Source organism: Saccopteryx bilineata, chromosome 4 (assembly GCF_036850765.1).
Source record: "Saccopteryx bilineata isolate mSacBil1 chromosome 4, mSacBil1_pri_phased_curated, whole genome shotgun sequence".
Taxonomy (NCBI): Eukaryota; Metazoa; Chordata; class Mammalia; order Chiroptera; family Emballonuridae; genus Saccopteryx; species Saccopteryx bilineata.
In genome coordinates this window covers 137,021,553-137,037,804 of record NC_089493.1, presented here as the reverse complement: position 1 = coordinate 137,037,804, position 16,252 = coordinate 137,021,553, and the positions used below count along the sequence as shown (strand labels likewise).

The window sequence follows — 16,252 nt, the reverse complement described above, 5'->3', positions numbered from 1 at the left end:
GCGGAGTTCAAAATAATGATTGTAAGGATGCTTAGGGATCTTAGAATAACAATGGATAGTCATTATGAACACCTAAATAAGGAAATAGGAAATATAAAAAGGGATATTGAAATATTAAAAAAGAATCAGTCGGAGATGACAAATTCAATATCAGAAATGAAGACCACAATAGAAGGAATTAAAAACAGGATGGATAGAGCTGAGGATCGAATCAGTGAGTTGGAGGACAAGTTGAATGAAGGCATGAAAGCGGAGAAGAAAAAAGAAGAGACTCAAAAAGTCTGAGGAAACTCTTAGCTCTGTGACAACATGAAGAGAAATAACATCCACATCATAGGTGTTCCTAAAGAAGACGAGAAAGAACAAGGGATAGAGACTTTGTTCAATCATATCATAGCTGAAAACTTCCCTAAATTAATTCAGGAGAAACTCTCACAAGTGCAAGAAGCACAGAGAATTCCTTTAAAGAGAAACCCAAAGAAACCTACATCAAGACACATCATAATTAAAATACCAAAGCTAAGTGATAAAGAGAAAATATTAAAAGCTGCTAGAGAAAAAAAGGCTATCACCTACAAAGGAGCCCCTGTAAGGATGACATTCGACTTCTCAACAGAAACATTTGAGGCCAGAAGGGAATGGCAAGAAATATTCAAAGTAATGCAGAACAAGAGCCTACAACCAAGACTACTTTATCCAGCAAGGTTATCATTTAAAATTGAAGGAGAAATAAAAAGCTTCCCAGATTAAAAAAAAAAAACACCCAAGGAATTCATTACAACCAAACCAATGTTGCAGGAAATGTTAAGGGGCCTGTTGTAAACAGATCAAAGTGGGAAAAGAATATAGCAAAAGAAGAATACAGCTTTAAAGAATAAAATGACAAAGTATAGAATGGTGACAACAATTGCAGTGCCATGCGGACTTTTTCTGTGGGGAACTTTCCTGGACTCTTGCTCCCTGTGACAGCTCCTAACAGACTGAACTGTGGTTGGCTTGCATTTTTCAGGGATTTGGCATGGTGATGGGGCCAACTTGGACTTGGTGAACATGTTAAGGACAGTACTCTTTTAGGGATTCTTGCTGTATTGGCCAAGAGTTTGCTTAAAGGCTTTTAATCACTGTAAAAAAAAAAAAAAAAAGAGGACTGGATGAAGAAGATGGGGCACATATACACCATGGTATACTATTCAGCTAGGAGAAATGATGACATCAGATCACTTGCAGTGGAATGGTGGAGTCTTGGTAGCATTGTGTGGGGTGAAATGGGCGAATCAGAAAAAAACAGGAACTTCAGGATTCCATACATTGGTGGGACATAGAAGCGAGACTAAGAGGCATGGACGGGAGTGTGGTGGTTACGGGGGGTGGGGGGAGGGAAGGAGGGAGAGGAGGAGGGGGAGGGGTACAGAGAGAACTGGATGGAGGGTGCAGAGGACGATCTCTCTTCGGGTGATGGGTATGCAACAGAACTAAATGATAAGATAACCTGGAAATGTTTTCTTTGAATGTATGTACCCTGATTTATTGATGTCACCCCATTAAAATAAAAATTTATTTAAAAAAAGAATAAAATGGCGATAAACAACTACATATCAATAACCTTAAATGTAAATGGATTAAATGATCCAATCAAAAGACATAGAGTAGCTGCATGGATAAGAAAACAGGACCCGTACATATGCTGTCTACAAGAGACACACCTTAAAACAAAAGATGCACACAGACTGAAGGTAAAAGGATGGAAAAAAACATTTCAAGCAAATGGAAATGAAAAAAAAAAAAAAGCTGAGGTAGCAATACTTATATCAGACAAAATGTACTTTAAAACAAAGGCTATAATAAGAGATAAAGAGGCCACTACATAATGATAAAAGGATCAGTCCAACAGAAAGATATAACTATTATAAATATCTACGCACCTAATATAGGAGCACCTAAATATATAAAGCAGACTTTGATGGATATAAAGGGTGAGATTAACAGCAATACTATAATAGTAGGGGATTTTAGTACCCCACTAACATCACTAGATAGATCCTCAAGAAAGAAAATTAACAAAGAAACAGCAGACTTAAAGGGCACACTAGATCAACTCGATTTAATAGATATCTTCAGAACCTTTCATGGTAAAGCAGCAGAATATACATTCTTTTTAAGTGCTCATGGTACATTCTCTAGGATAGACCACATGTTAGGGCACAAAAGTGGTCTCAACAAATGTAAGAAGATTGAAATCATATCAAGCACTTTCTCTGATCACAATGGCATGAAACTAGTAATCAACCACAACAGAAAAACTAAAAAATTCTCAAACACATGGAAACTAAATAGCATGTTGTTAAATAATGAATGGATTAAGAACAAGATCAAAGAAGAAATAAAAAAAATTCCTAGAAACGAATGATAATGAGCATACAACAACTCAAAATTTATGGGACACAGCAAAAGCAGTTCTGAGAGGGAAGTTCATAGCACTACAGGCACACTTTAAGAAGCTAGAAAAAGCTCAAATAAACAACTTAACCCTGCATCTAAAAGAATTAGAAAAAGAATAGTAAGTGAAGCCCAAATGTAGAAGGAAGGAAATAATAAAGATCAGAGCAGAAATAAATGACATAAAGGCTAAAGAAATAATACAGAGGATCAATGAAACTAGGAGCTGGTTCTCTGAAAAGGTAAACAAGATCAATGAACCTTTAACTAGACTCACCAAAAAAAAAAAAAAAAAAGAGGACTCAAATAAATAAAATTAGAAATGAGAGTGCAGAAATAAAACTGACACAACAGAAATACAAAATATTGTAAGAAAATACTAGAAAGAACTGTATGCCAAAAAACTAGACAACCTAAATGAAATAGACAAATTCCTTGAAACATACAATCTTCCAAAAATCAATCTGGAAGAATGAGAAAACCTAAACAGACCAATTACCCCAAATGAGAGAAACAGTTATCAAAAAACTTCCAACAAAGAAAAGTCCTGGGCCTGATGGCTTTACAAATGAATTCTACCAAATATTCAAAGAACTAACTCCTATCCTTCTCACGCTATTTCAAAAAATTCAAGAGGAAGGAACACTTCTAAGCTCCTTTTATGAGGCGAGCATAATTCTGATTCCAAAACCAGGCAAAGACAACACAAAGAAAGAAAATTATAGGCCAATATCCCTGGTGAATATAGATGCTAAAATCCTTAACAAAATATTAGCAAACTGGATCCAAAAATATATGGAAAAAATCATACACCATGATCAAGTGGGATTTATTCTGGGGAGGCAAGGCTGGTACAATATTAGCAAATCAATCAAAGTGATTCATCACATAAACAAAAGGAAGGAGAAAAACCACATGATAATTTCAATAGATGCAGAAAAAGCATTTGATAAAATCCCGGACCCATTCATGATCAAAACTCTCAACAAAGTGAGAATACAGGAAACATACCTCAACATGATAAAAGCCTTCTTTGACAAACCCACAGCCAACATCATACTCAATGGGCAAAAATTAAAAGCAATCCCCTTAAGATCAGGAACAAGGCTGGGATGCCCCCTTTCACCACTCTTATTCAACATAGCTCTGGAAGTCCTAGCCACAGCAATCAGACAAAAAGAAGAAATAAAAGGCATTCAAGTTGGAAAAGAAGGCATTCAAGTTGGAAAATAAAACTATCATTATTTGCAGATGATATGATATTGTATATAGAAAACCCTAAAGTTTCAGTAAAAAAACTACTGGACCTGGTAAATGAATTCAGCAAAGTGGCAGGATATAAAATTAATACTCAGAAATCAGAGGCATTTTTATACACCAACAATGAACAGTTAGAAAGAGAAATTAAGGAAACAATTCCCTTCACTATTACAACCAAAAAAATAAAGTACCTAGGAGTAAATTTAACCAAGGAGACTAAAGATTTGTACTCGGAAAATTATAAAACATTGATAAAAGAAATCAAGGAAGATATAAACAAGTGGAAGCATATACCGTACTCATGGTTAGGAAGAATAAACATCATTAAAATGTCTGTATTACCCAAAGCAATTTATAAATTCAATGCAATACCAATTAAAATACCAATGACATACTTTGAATATATAAAGCACATATTCCAAAAATTTATATGGAACCAAAAAAGAACATGAATAGCCTCAGGAATCTTGAAAATGAAGAATAAAGTGGGAGTTATCACACTTACAGTATCAAGTTATACTACAATGCCATTGTACTTAAAACAGCCTGGTAGTGGCATAAGAATAGGCATATAGATCAATGGGACAGAATAGAGAACCAAGAAATAAACCCACAGCTCTGTGGACAACTGATATTTGACAAAGGAGGTAAGGGCATACAATGGAGTAAAGACAGCCTCTTTAATAAATGGTGTTGGAAAAATTGGACAGCTACCTGCAAAAAAAATGAAACTAGACCACCAGCTTACACCATTCACAAAAATAAACTCAAAATGGATAAAAGAGTTAAATGTAAGCCGTGAAACCATAAGCATCTTAGAAGAAAACATAGGCAGTAAGCTCTCGGACATCTCTCGCAGCAATATATTTGCTGATTTATCTCCATGGGCAAGTGAAATAAAAGACAGGATAAACAAATGGGAATATATCAAACTAAAAAGCTTTTGCACAGCTAAAGACAATAAGAACAGAATAAAAAGACAAACTACACAATGGGAGAACATATTTGACAATACGTCTGATAAGGGGTTAATAACCAAAATTTATACAGAACTTGTAAATCTCAACACCAAGAAGACAAACAATCCAATCAAAAAATGGGCAAAAGAAATCATTAGTCACTTCTCCAAAGAGGATACACAGATGGCCAATAGGCATATGAAAAAATGCTCAACATCACTAATCATTAAATAAATGCAAATTAAAACCATAATGAGATATCACCTCACACCAGTCAGAATGGCGTTCATCAACAAAACAACACAGAATAAGTGCTGGTGAGGATGTGGAGAAAAGGGAGCCCTCCTGCACTGCTGGTGGGAATGCAGACTGGTGCAGCTACTATGGAAAACAGTATGGAGATTCCTCAAAAAATTAAAAATAAAACTGCCTTTTGACCCAGGTATCCCACTTTTAGGAATATACCCTAAGAATATCATAGAACTGTTCCAAAAGGAGAAATGCACCCCCATGTTTATGGCAGCATTGTTCACAATAGCGAAGATCTGGAAACAGCCCAAGTGTCCATCAGAGGACGAGTGGATTAAAAAGCTTTGGTACACCCTGGCCGGTTTGCTTAGTGGTAGAGCATTGGCCTGGCGTGCAGGAGTCCCGGGTTCGATTCTCAGCCAGGGCACACAGGAGAAGCCCCCATGTGCTTCTCCACCCCTCCCCCTCTCCTTCCTCTCTGTCTGTCTCTTCCTCTCCCACAGCCAAGGCTCGATTGGAGCAAAGTTGGCCTGGGCGCTAAGGATGGCTCTATGGCCTCTGCCTCAGGTGCTAGAATGGCTCTGGTTGCAACAGAGCGACGCCCCAGATGGGCAGAGCATTGCCCCCTGATGGGCATGCCAGGTGGATCCCGGTTGGGCGCATGCGGGAGTCTCTCTGACTGCCTCCCTGTTTCTAACTTCAGAAAAATACAAAAGAAAAAAAAAAAGTACTGGTACATATATAAAATGGAATACTACTCAGCCATAAGAAATGATGACATTGTATCATTTACAATAACATAGATGGACCTTGATAACATTATACGAGTGAAATAAGTAAATCAGAAAAAACTAAGAACTATATGAATCCATACATAGATGGGACATAAAAATGGACTCAGAGACATGGACAAGAATGTGATGGTAACGGGGGCAGGGGGTGGGGGAAGGGGCGAGGAAGGATAGAGAGGGGGTGGGGGAGGGGAGGGGCACAAAGAAAACCAGATAGAAGGTGAGGGAAGACAATTTGACTTTGGGTGAGGGGTATGTAACATAATCAAATGTCAAAATAATCTGGAGATATTTTCTCTGAACATATGTACCCTGATTTATCAAGGTTACTGCATTAAAATTAATAATAAAAAAATGTAAAAAAATTTTTTTCAACCAACGGACCAGCTGATTCTCAAAACTTGGAACGTGCTTCCTTTCACAACCCACACACTGCAGCGTGTGAGTATTGGTGTACTGACAATGTTTGGCTCTACGTATCTATGTGAGCAGTCTTTCTCACATCTAAAAAACGTTAAGACCAACTTACGATCACGTTTAACGGATGGAAGTCTCAACGCCTGCATGAAGCTTAACCTCACCACATATCAACCAGACTACAAAGCCATCAGCAAAACCATGCAGCACCAGAAGTCGCATTAATGGTAAGAGGTACTTTATTCATCATTGGTTAGCAACAGCATAACAACATTATTAAAAAGAATTCAGAGACTTGTACTTTAAAAGTGTTGGTCTTACATAAAATGCACACATTTACTTGTATTTAGTGTTAAACATATTGTATGGTTCTCACAGAATTACATTTTAAAATATGTGGCATTCATGGATCTCTCAGCCAAAAAGGTTCCCACCCCTGGAATAGGGAGTAACTTACTTTCAGAAAAAGTAAGTTCTGCTTATCTCTTTGTCTTAGAGAAAGTTTTGCCAAAAAGTTATTCGTATTAAGAGCCTTTCTTTTCTACACTTCAAGGTAATTGTCTCAGTTTCTCTATTCTACTTGCCAAGGAATTTTCCTAGTTGCTTACTATCCTGCTTCAGTGTTAACTTTTTGAAAAATTTACTTCTTGACTTTTTGACGAAACAATACATGCATATTGCACAAAATTCAAAAGCTACAAAGAGGTACTATAATGCTGGTGGTTGAGCCCAGGCATGTTCACACTGAATTTGGGCAGACAGTAGAGGAACTGCAGAGCTGGAAAGCGTCAGGCCACAGGCTCACAGAAACAGGTGAGAAAATAAACATAGGAAAACCACTTTTCACAGTGAAGGGCAGAGGGCAAGGGATCAGAAAAATTGACCCTCATGGTGGCGGCTGAGGGGGTCAGGGAACCACACCTTGCAGTGGTGAGAGAGCCATCTGAGAGAATCACCTGGGGAGGGAAAGCACCCATAGCTTTTCATAGAGACATATATGTGGCTTTCTGCTGCGTGCTCACACACTAATTGTACAAAGTGCTTGCAGCGGGGAAAACAGCGAGCAAGCCTAACACAGCTGTTTTCCTTACCTGTATGGAAGTGAAATTTTTTAAAAATGATTTTATCTATTGATTTTAGAGAGGGGGAAGAGAGAGCGAGAGAGGTGAGGAACAAGAAGCATCAACTCACATAGTTGCTTCTTATATGTGCCTTAACTGGGCAAGCCCGAGATTTTGACCGGTGACCTCAGCATGGGTAGGTCCCTTCCACTGTGCAGCTATAGGTCAGGCAGAAGTGAAAATTTAATCTCTTCCCAGAGGCCTGGAATGACAACTCTGGTTACCAGATTCTTGTCTATTCTAGAATGAGTCTATGAGCTTCCTTAATTTTCCAAAAATGCTTTATATATTACAATATCCACATATGCTCATTATACACAAGCAAAAAGTGCAGAAAGGGTGAAACAAATTAAAAAAATTTTTTCCCCTTGAATTCGAGCTAACAGGTTGGTGATTTCCCCTGGAAAACTGTGTGTGTGGGGGGGGGGTTGAGGCCCGCGATGGGGGGGTGGGGTGTGTGTGTAGGGGGAATGGCGGGAGACCGTCCTGGGTACACAGGCCCGCGGTAGCGCACACGTGACTGGATCGCCGCAGGAAACTCTGTTCGAGCTGAAACAAAGGGCCAGTTCAGGGACAAAGGGTCTCGGTTGCGCCCGCGCAGAGCGTCTCCAGGGTCCCGCCCCTTGCGTGGCGCGGTGACGTCACGCGAAATTGCCATGGCGGCGCTGAACAGTCTGGTGGCGGCACTGGAGTCGTATAGAGGCCGGGACCGCCTGGTGAGGCTGGGGTTGAGCCTGGCAGGAGGTCCCGAAATTGGGCAGAGCTTAGAGGTGGGGAGACTGAGGCCAGGGAGGGGCGGGGTCGCTTCGGATTCCCCAGCACCGAGGACCCTGTCTAAGCTGAGTTCCAACCCGATACCCTAGTGGTGGACATTTAGGTTGTTTCAGTCCACCATCGTGACTGGATATTTACGGTAGTACCAGCGGAATCCTCACGTTTGAACATTTGGGATCACACCGGACCACTGAAGGAGGCCACTGGGTTGTCCCACTCTCCTATGAGGACTTAGGATGTTATGGGCGTTCCCCTCTGGTCGGTTAAGTTGTGACCAAGTCCCCTATAATTGGGCACTTAGGTTGTTTTCACCAACTCAACCTGGCTGGACATTTACATGCCAACCAAATCCCCATGTTTGGACATCAGGATATGACTGGACCACTGTAGTTAGTTCCTGGGTTGCCTTGAAGAATCTCATGGGGGTTTTGAGTTATGCAGGGCTTTCCTTATGTTTGTGTTCCAACTACATCATCCCCTCTGGTTGGGTATTTAGGTTGTTCCATCCAAGTCCCTGAGGTCAGACTCTCAAGTTTCTGCACTTGTCCTAGTCTTTAACATGGGCATTCAGGTTGTATCAGAGTATGTACTGGTGGTTGTGCAATTAGGTTCCAACCTACACATTTAGGTTTTAACACTCCCTCTACTCCCCCGCCAAGTTGGATATTTAAATTGCAGTGTTTTTCTGTTCTGAAGGGGTTGAACAGGAATTACAAGTAAAACAACAGAAAAAAAGCAATTTTCGAGAAGCAGATGAAATCAACATAGAAAGGTGGTGAAGCTGACCCAGTTCATGATGCCCTATATCACCCAATGAGTGGGTTCCTTCTCATGCAAATAATTTAAGCAAGTTATCCTCTGTCCACTGGGCTAAGGCTAGGTCATGTCCCCACTTCCCAGCTCAGCCATGGGACATTGGCCTAGCTAGGTAGATGCAAATATACATTTCTGCCTAGTCTTGCCAGATGGGAAAAGGAGGACCCAGGAGGTAGAAAATGGGGTTTCTTTTTCTTGTCCCCATCATACCTTTTCCAGAGGCTGTGCCCCTTAGTGATACAAGCCAGCGCTTTGTTAGAGTCTCAACAGTGCCTTCTAGACAATAATGTCATGTTTTTACATTTGTCCTACATGTTTCTTTTTAAACTTTCATCATTTATTAAAATCTTGTTGATTTAGACTCTTCTGCCTGCTCATTCTACAGGGCCCATAGCCAGGTAATTCAGCTCAGTTCAGGAGCAGGGTCATGTTGATAGTTTCTACTTTCCCACAGATCCGTACCCTGGGGTACTGCTGCCAACTGGTTGGTGGGGTCCTGGTGGAACAATATCCGGCCAGGTCAGAAGTGGGGACACGCCTGCTAGCACTGTCTTCCCAACTCAGCCACTGCAGGACCATCCTTCGACTCTTCGATGACTTAGCCATGTTTATGTACACTAAGCAGTACGGCCTGGGGGCAGAGGTAATGTGGTGTTGTGGGATAGGGACTTGTCTAAAGGCAACTGTGTGGGCCTGACCTGTGGTGGCGCTGTGGATAAAGCGTCGACCTGGAACACTGAGGTTGTCCGTTTGAAACCCTGCATTTGTCTGGTCAAGGCACATATGGGAGTTGATGCTTCCTGTCCCCTCCTTCTCTAAAATAAATAAATTTAAAAAAGAAGAATGAAAAAAAAATAAAGGCAACTGTGTGGGCGGTTCTTTTTTTCTTTCTTTCAATTTTACTTTCTTCATTGAGATAAGATGTTCTCTTTATCATCTTAAATGTTAAATATAGCTAATGTGTTCACATATTCCTAGAGATTGTATAGGTAGAAAGTCTCTCTTTTTCCTGATCCCCCAACCTTGAGTGCTCCTCCTCAGAGGCAGCCACTGTTCCTCCAGAGGCAGCTTCCTGTGTTTCCCTCCTAAGACCTGTACCCTCACAAGCCAGTACACATATTTAATGTAGATAGTTGTATGCCACTGACACTCTTTGACTACTTGCTTTTTTCACTTAATATTACAACTTTCAGGGCATTCCATATCAATCCAGAAAGAGCTCCTCCCTTCATGGCTGTGCATGTAGTACTCTCTTATGTATCTGGACAGTGATTTATTTAAGCCCTGTTGATGAGCATATAGGTTATTTATAACATTTTGCTGGTATAGCAGTATTGCATTATTCCATATGAGTGCCAATAGATCTGTGCTCCTTCCCCTGGGGGTGAATTTGCCCTCTCAGGGGACATTTACTCAGGGAATGTGTTGAGAAATTGTCCTGCCCATTGCCCCTACCCCCCAGAAATCTCCTCTCTGAGCTACTGGATGCTCAGAGGCTCCCCTGTTTTGCCCCAGCACCCATGACCTGACCATCTCAAATCTTGAGTGCTTTCCTGGACCTTCCTCCAGTTCTGACACCCATTTCCTATCCTCTTACTTGGTTAGGGCATAATTCTTGTGCATCCCTGGAGGACCCCTTTCCCTAGACATCTCTGCAAAGACTCCCCTGAGTCTCAGGCAAGGGGTGGGTGGCCTCTGCACCTCGTATATCCCTTGACCAGAACAGAAGCCCCTTTTGTTGGTCCAGTGCTTATGTGTCTTGGTTTCCCCTGCACCCTGAGTATCTCCTCCCTGTGAAGGTCTGGGGCCTCCTCTGATTGAAAGATTTGAGGGATGTGGGCATGAGGAGGTGGGACCTGGGAATGCAGCCTTTGGGACCAGGTTCCTGCCTTTCAACTGGCCTTGCCTGGCTGGGTGCAGGCAGTGTGGTTGGGACTTAGGGTTGGAAGGTGGGGGTATGGTGCAGGACAGAGAGCCCACAAGAGTTCTGTAGTTCGATGGTCCAAGACCTGTCTCTATATGAGATGGAACAGGTGGCAGCTTACACTAAATACCTCAGTTTCCCTATTTGCCAGGATGGTGACCACCCCTCTCTGTTTTGGGGGAGGTGACTCAAGTCATGTAGCCTGGTATTACTGTCCCACCCAGCTCAGCCTCATCAGGATTCTCTGCCCTGCTTCCCTCTCCGGGTCCTGCACCAGAGGGCCTGGCAGGACTGGAAACCTGTGGCAGGATAGGAAGGCTCTGAGGCAGGGCGTCCTGAGTGGATGATTCAGTCGTGGTACTTGTGAATCATCTGGGAATTAAATTTTTTTTTTTTTAGGTGAGAGGAGGGGAGATAGTGATGCATGCTCCCACATGTGCCCTGACCAGCATCCACCTGGCTACCCCATCTGGGGTCAATGCTCAAGTATTTTTAGTGCCTGAGGCTGATGTACTCCACAATCCTCAGCACCCGGGGCCATGCTCTGCTCAAATCAAGCCACTGGCTGCGGGAGGGGAAGAGAGAGAGAAGAGGGAGAGAGACCAGAGGTGCAGGGGTGGGGAGGGGAGAAGTAGATGGCTGCTTCTTCTGTGTGTCCTGACCAGAGTTGAACCCAGGACGTCCATACGCTGGGCCAATGCTCTATCTCCACAGAGCTACTGGTCAGGGCTTTAAAATTGTAAAGTGGTGTTTTTTTTTCACGGCCTGGGTTGCTAATATGGGCAGTGGGTGGGTCCAACCCCAGGCCCATCCCTCTCTCTCTCCTGGTCCTGCAGGAGGAGGACATCTTGGTTCGCTGTGTGTCTGTCCTTGGCAACCTGGCCGACCAGCTCTACTACCCCTGTGAGCATATTGCCTGGGCTGCTGACTGCAAGATCCTCCACGTGGACTCTGCCCGGTGGTGGATGCTGAGCACAGCCTTCTGGGGCCTCTCCCTGTTCCTGGGAATTGCCAGGTAAGCATTGTCGCCACTCTCAGCAGGCTGGACGGGAGCACTGAGATCTCTGGTCTGGTTGGCAGGCCGGCCAGGGTTGTGTGGGTCTTTGCTGCCTCTGGTTTTTCTCCTCCTGTCACTACCTCACTGTGTGTGTACCTTATCACATCACCACAGACTTGGCTTTAAACAATGAGAATAATCTTACAGTTCTGGAAGTCGGAACTCCAAAATGGGTCTCCCTGGGCTGAAATCCAGGTGTCAGGAGGGCGGTGGCCCTTCTGGAGGCTCCTGGGGAGAATGTGTTCCCTGCCTTTCCCAGCTTCTAGAATTCCTTTCTGCATTCCTTAGCTCAAGGCCTGTTCCTCAGTCTTTGAAGCAAATTTACTACAGTCTCTGCTTCTGTTGTTGCGTCTCCTTCTCTGACTTGGACCCTCCTGTCTCCCTCTATTGTGGACCCTTGTGGTGGTATTGGGCCCCTGTATAAACTCCCATCTCAAGCTCCTAAAGCTAGTCCCATCTACAAAGTTCTTTTTGTCACATAGGGAACACATTCACAGATCCTGGGGATTAGGATGTGGGCATCCTTGGGGGCTATGATTGTGCCCACTGGACCCAGGAAGAAGAAATAACTGTGGTCTGGACAGAAGTGGCTGGTGTGGTTGCTTTTACCCAGGCCCCTGAGTCCTGCTTGTATTGTCATCAGCAAATATCCCCAGATAAAACAGCCAGGAGTTTCCTGGCTGGCTCACTGCTTCTAAAAGCCATAAGGTTTGTAGAACTTTAAAATAAAGATTTCCTCCCAAATTTTTGCTCAGAGCCCCTGCTCCAGAAAGCACAGGGGTGAAGGACCTCCAGTGGCAGAATTACATGCAGTGAACGTCTCCCGGATCCTTGAAGGGGGAGGTGGGTGATCCTGACCTTGGGGGTGGAGTGGAGGTGGGCAGTGGCCCACTTCTGCTGTCATTATCCCTGGGCTAGACACTGACATTCAGTAGCCCTTCTTTTCCCCATTATATATGCCCTAATTACATGCTCATCAGAGTCTGGAAAATGAACAATCCCAAAGTGGAAGAGTCTTATCACCTAGTCCAGAAAGCCCCACTGTTGATCCTCTGATGCCTCTTCCAGCCTCTGACCTTATACTCTGCAAACATTTTACTTGCTATGCTCTTGTGTCATGCTTGGCATGCCTTCTCAATTCAAGCCCCCTCACAACCACAATCATGGTGCCTGTCGCCCTTCCTATGTGCTTTGGGGCTCCTACAGAGGCCTGGGCTGGGCTTGGGGTGCTCCTGAGGCTGCTGCCAGGGGCCCTCGTGACTACTGGTGCCAAGAGAGGTACCATTTCTGTTTTGGGTCAGCCTTAATTCCATTAAAAAATAGACACTATTTTAGAGCAGTTTTAGGTTCACAGCAGAATTGAGCTGAAAATAGAGAGTTCCCATTTCCCCAGCCCCACCCCACACATGCACAGCCTCTCCCACTGTCAACATGGCATGAGAGTGGCTCATTTGTTACAATCATTGAATCTACGTTGACATATCATCATCATCCCAAGTCCATGGTCCTACATTAGGGGTCACTCTCTGTTGCATATTCAGTGTGTTTGGACAAATGTAACAACTTATATTCACCATTACAGTATCACACAGAGTAGTTTCACAGCCCTGAAAATACCCTCTGTTCTGCCTATGATTTCATTCATTTTTAGAGCATATAATTTTTCCATGATTTATCTGTCTTTCGTGTTAGTAAGGGTATGAGGTTATGGAGGGCATACTTGTCATGACCAGGTGTCCTTAAGACCCCAGGGTGCCCTGGCCAGGTAGCTCAGTTTGTTCGAGTGTTATCTCAATATGACAACGTTGTGGGTTCAATCCCTGGTCGGAGCACATAAAAGAATCAACCAGTAAATGCATAAATAAGTGGAGCAACAATCGATGTTTTCTCTTTCCCTTCCTTTCTCTCTCTCACATCAATAAAATAATAATAATAATAATAATAATAATAATAATAATGCCCCAGGGTGCCTGAGTCATCTGGGAGGTTGTTGAAATGCCCGGGGCCAGGTGCCTAGAGGTTCTAACTGGTCTGGGGACCAGGACCCAGAACTCAGTGTTTAGCCTTAGCGCCCCAGGTGGCTCTGATGCAGACCCACTTATCTCACTGCAGGTGCTACCTATGTCCAGTACTCTGAGGATATGTCACCTGGATGGGCACAGGTTAGCTGGGGAGATGTACCAAGCCTTGGACCTCCCAGGCATGAAGTCTGATTTGGGTTAGCCCTCCAATGGGCAGGACTGAGCATATTCACTTATCCACCCGTCCCCCAGTCCATGCTGCAGGGTGCAGGATACAGTGGCCAGGTGGGCAGCCTGGATGGGCACCTTGTAGGGCCTGAGAGTCCAGGGGGAGCATTAGTGGCTGCCTGCCTGCTAGCTGCTGTCAGCCTGCAGACGCCAGCCCTGAGCGCCCAGAAGGTTGTCAGACTCACCTCAGACACGGTAGTTGGAGCCACTTATTACAGAACTCAGCACCTGTTACAGGTAACCTGTGACCACAGTGGCAGGAGGCAGGTGGCAGAGCCTCCCCTAGGGCCAGTGTTAGGGATTGAAGCCCTACGACCCACCTTACTTCTCTTGCCCCCTCTAGTGGGTTTCCTCCCACCCTCTGGTGTTGCAGGTCCTTGTGGATGGTCCTGAAGCTGAGACAGCGGCTGAGGAGTCCCACAGCAGCCTTCCCCAGGTATTTTCTGCAGGAGAAAGGTCAACTTTCCCTCCCACAGGCCCAGAGCTTTCCCCACTGAGGCGCTGGGGGTGCTGCTCTGAGTCACTGCAGTTATCAGCCCTTACCCCTGCACAGGGCCTGTGTTGGGGTGTGGTGGGTGCTGGGTCACTGGGTGGATGGTAGGACTTACACATGGGGAAAATGAGGCTCACGTGAGGCCTCATAGGCAGGAAAAGCAGAGCTAGGACTCTGGGGTTAAGTCTTCACAGCTGTGCCCCTAGCAGAGAGCATGACAAGACATGGAGTCAGTTTCCTGAGGACCCTGGTCACTGTCACTACTTCATTCTGGGAAAGAACTGTGCCTAGCACCTGCCCAACCAACAGCCCCACCTGTCTCCCTGACTGATTCCAGGGGGTCAAAAGGACTGAGTTGTGAATTTGAGACTTTCCATGGCAGTCCATGCCCTGTTCACATTGTGGGCTCCCTCTGAGGGGTGACGGGGACTTATCCTTGCTCACAAGGAGGGTCTGTGGTCATTCCTTGCCCTGCCTGGTGGGGCAAGCATGGGCCCACTTGGGCCCTTCCTGAATGACTCCTCTTTGATCCCACAGCCAGCTGCCCCGGAGCAAGCAGAGGGCCATGGAGGCCCAGATCCAGTCAGAGACATTGACTCTCCTGAGCAACCTGGCCGACCTGGCCAATGCTGTACACTGGCTGCCACCAGGCATCCTGTGGGCAGGACGCTTCCCTCTGTGGCTGGTGGGCCTCCTGGGCACCATCTCCTCCCTCCTCAGCATGTACCAAGCAGTCCGGGTCAGTGGCTCGGCTGACATCGCCACCTCCTGATGTGGCCTGGGATGTGTGGACACTGCTGGAACCCTGATGGAGTCCCCTTTCCACAGAGCAGAAATCACTGCGGCCAGGGCTGAGCCTTTAAGTGAGCAACTCAAGGCCAGGTGTGGGGAGATCAACCCAGAGGACACAGGGGGTGGCCTGGGGCACAAGCCCACAGGGGCGCAGGCTATAGGGTGGGTGTGAGGTCCTCCAGACACTGGGGCCTTTCCACCCAGGCCTGGCCTCTAGGGGTGGGTCTGCCTGAGAGCCAGAGCAGGGGACCCTGGGATCCCCTGCAGAGGAAAAGGCCACAGAAGACCTCAGAGATTCACTTCTGTCCCTGGCATCCTATATGCAAATAAAGACAAGCAGGGAGCTAGGATGGCATGTGTTAAGTGAGCCTTTGGAAAGCGGTTGTAAGAATCAGTTGACAATGTGGTGCTGGTGCCAGGCCCAGGGCTGGGCCCCTTCTCCTGAACTCACCAGCTCCTGTCCCCTCCCATCTATAGTTCCACTCACTTGCGTGTCCTCTCTCCCTGCTGATAGCACTCCTGTGCCTTATTTTAGGGAGGGCATGCAGGCCCACCTCTGGATGTGGCAGCCAGTGGGCCAGAGATGTGGGAAGCCACACTTTTGCCTCCTGGAACATCTTTGGCTGGTGGGTCCTCTCTGCCAGCACAGCTTGCTGCCTTCAAGCTGCCTTCACCCATGAAGGGAAGGTCACTTTCCCGCACTCACAGGCACCCGCCGCCCATGCTGCCTCCTGCCAGGCCATACCTATATCACAGTCTTTTCCTCCGGGTATTGTCAGGTGCTTGCTGTGGCTGGAACAGCTGACAGTCAGTCACAGTTTGGACCAGAGCTGTCATCCGTTCAGGGCCAGCCTGAGCATTTTGTAGGTTCCCAGCTGGAGCAGAGCAGTGTGGGCTGGTGTCGGAAGATGGGG

General features: G+C 45.2%; 1 protein-coding gene across 2 annotated transcripts; it reads left to right on the top strand.

Moving 5' to 3' along the window:
* The first annotated feature begins 7,868 nt into the window (after window positions 1-7,868).
* PEX11G (peroxisomal biogenesis factor 11 gamma) lies at window positions 7,869-15,701 on the top strand. Of its 2 annotated transcripts, none has more exons than XM_066278463.1 (5): window positions 7,869-7,949; window positions 9,278-9,466; window positions 11,584-11,762; window positions 14,427-14,489; window positions 15,084-15,701. In XM_066278463.1, the coding sequence occupies exons 1-5, from the start codon at window positions 7,890-7,892 to the stop codon at window positions 15,316-15,318; spliced, it is 726 nt and encodes a 241-aa protein (XP_066134560.1). In that variant the 5' UTR covers window positions 7,869-7,889; the 3' UTR covers window positions 15,319-15,701. The 2 variants fall into 2 exon arrangements, with proteins under 2 accessions (XP_066134560.1, XP_066134559.1); XM_066278462.1 differs by having other exon boundaries at window positions 14,397-14,489.
* The last annotated feature ends 551 nt before the right edge of the window (window positions 15,702-16,252 follow it).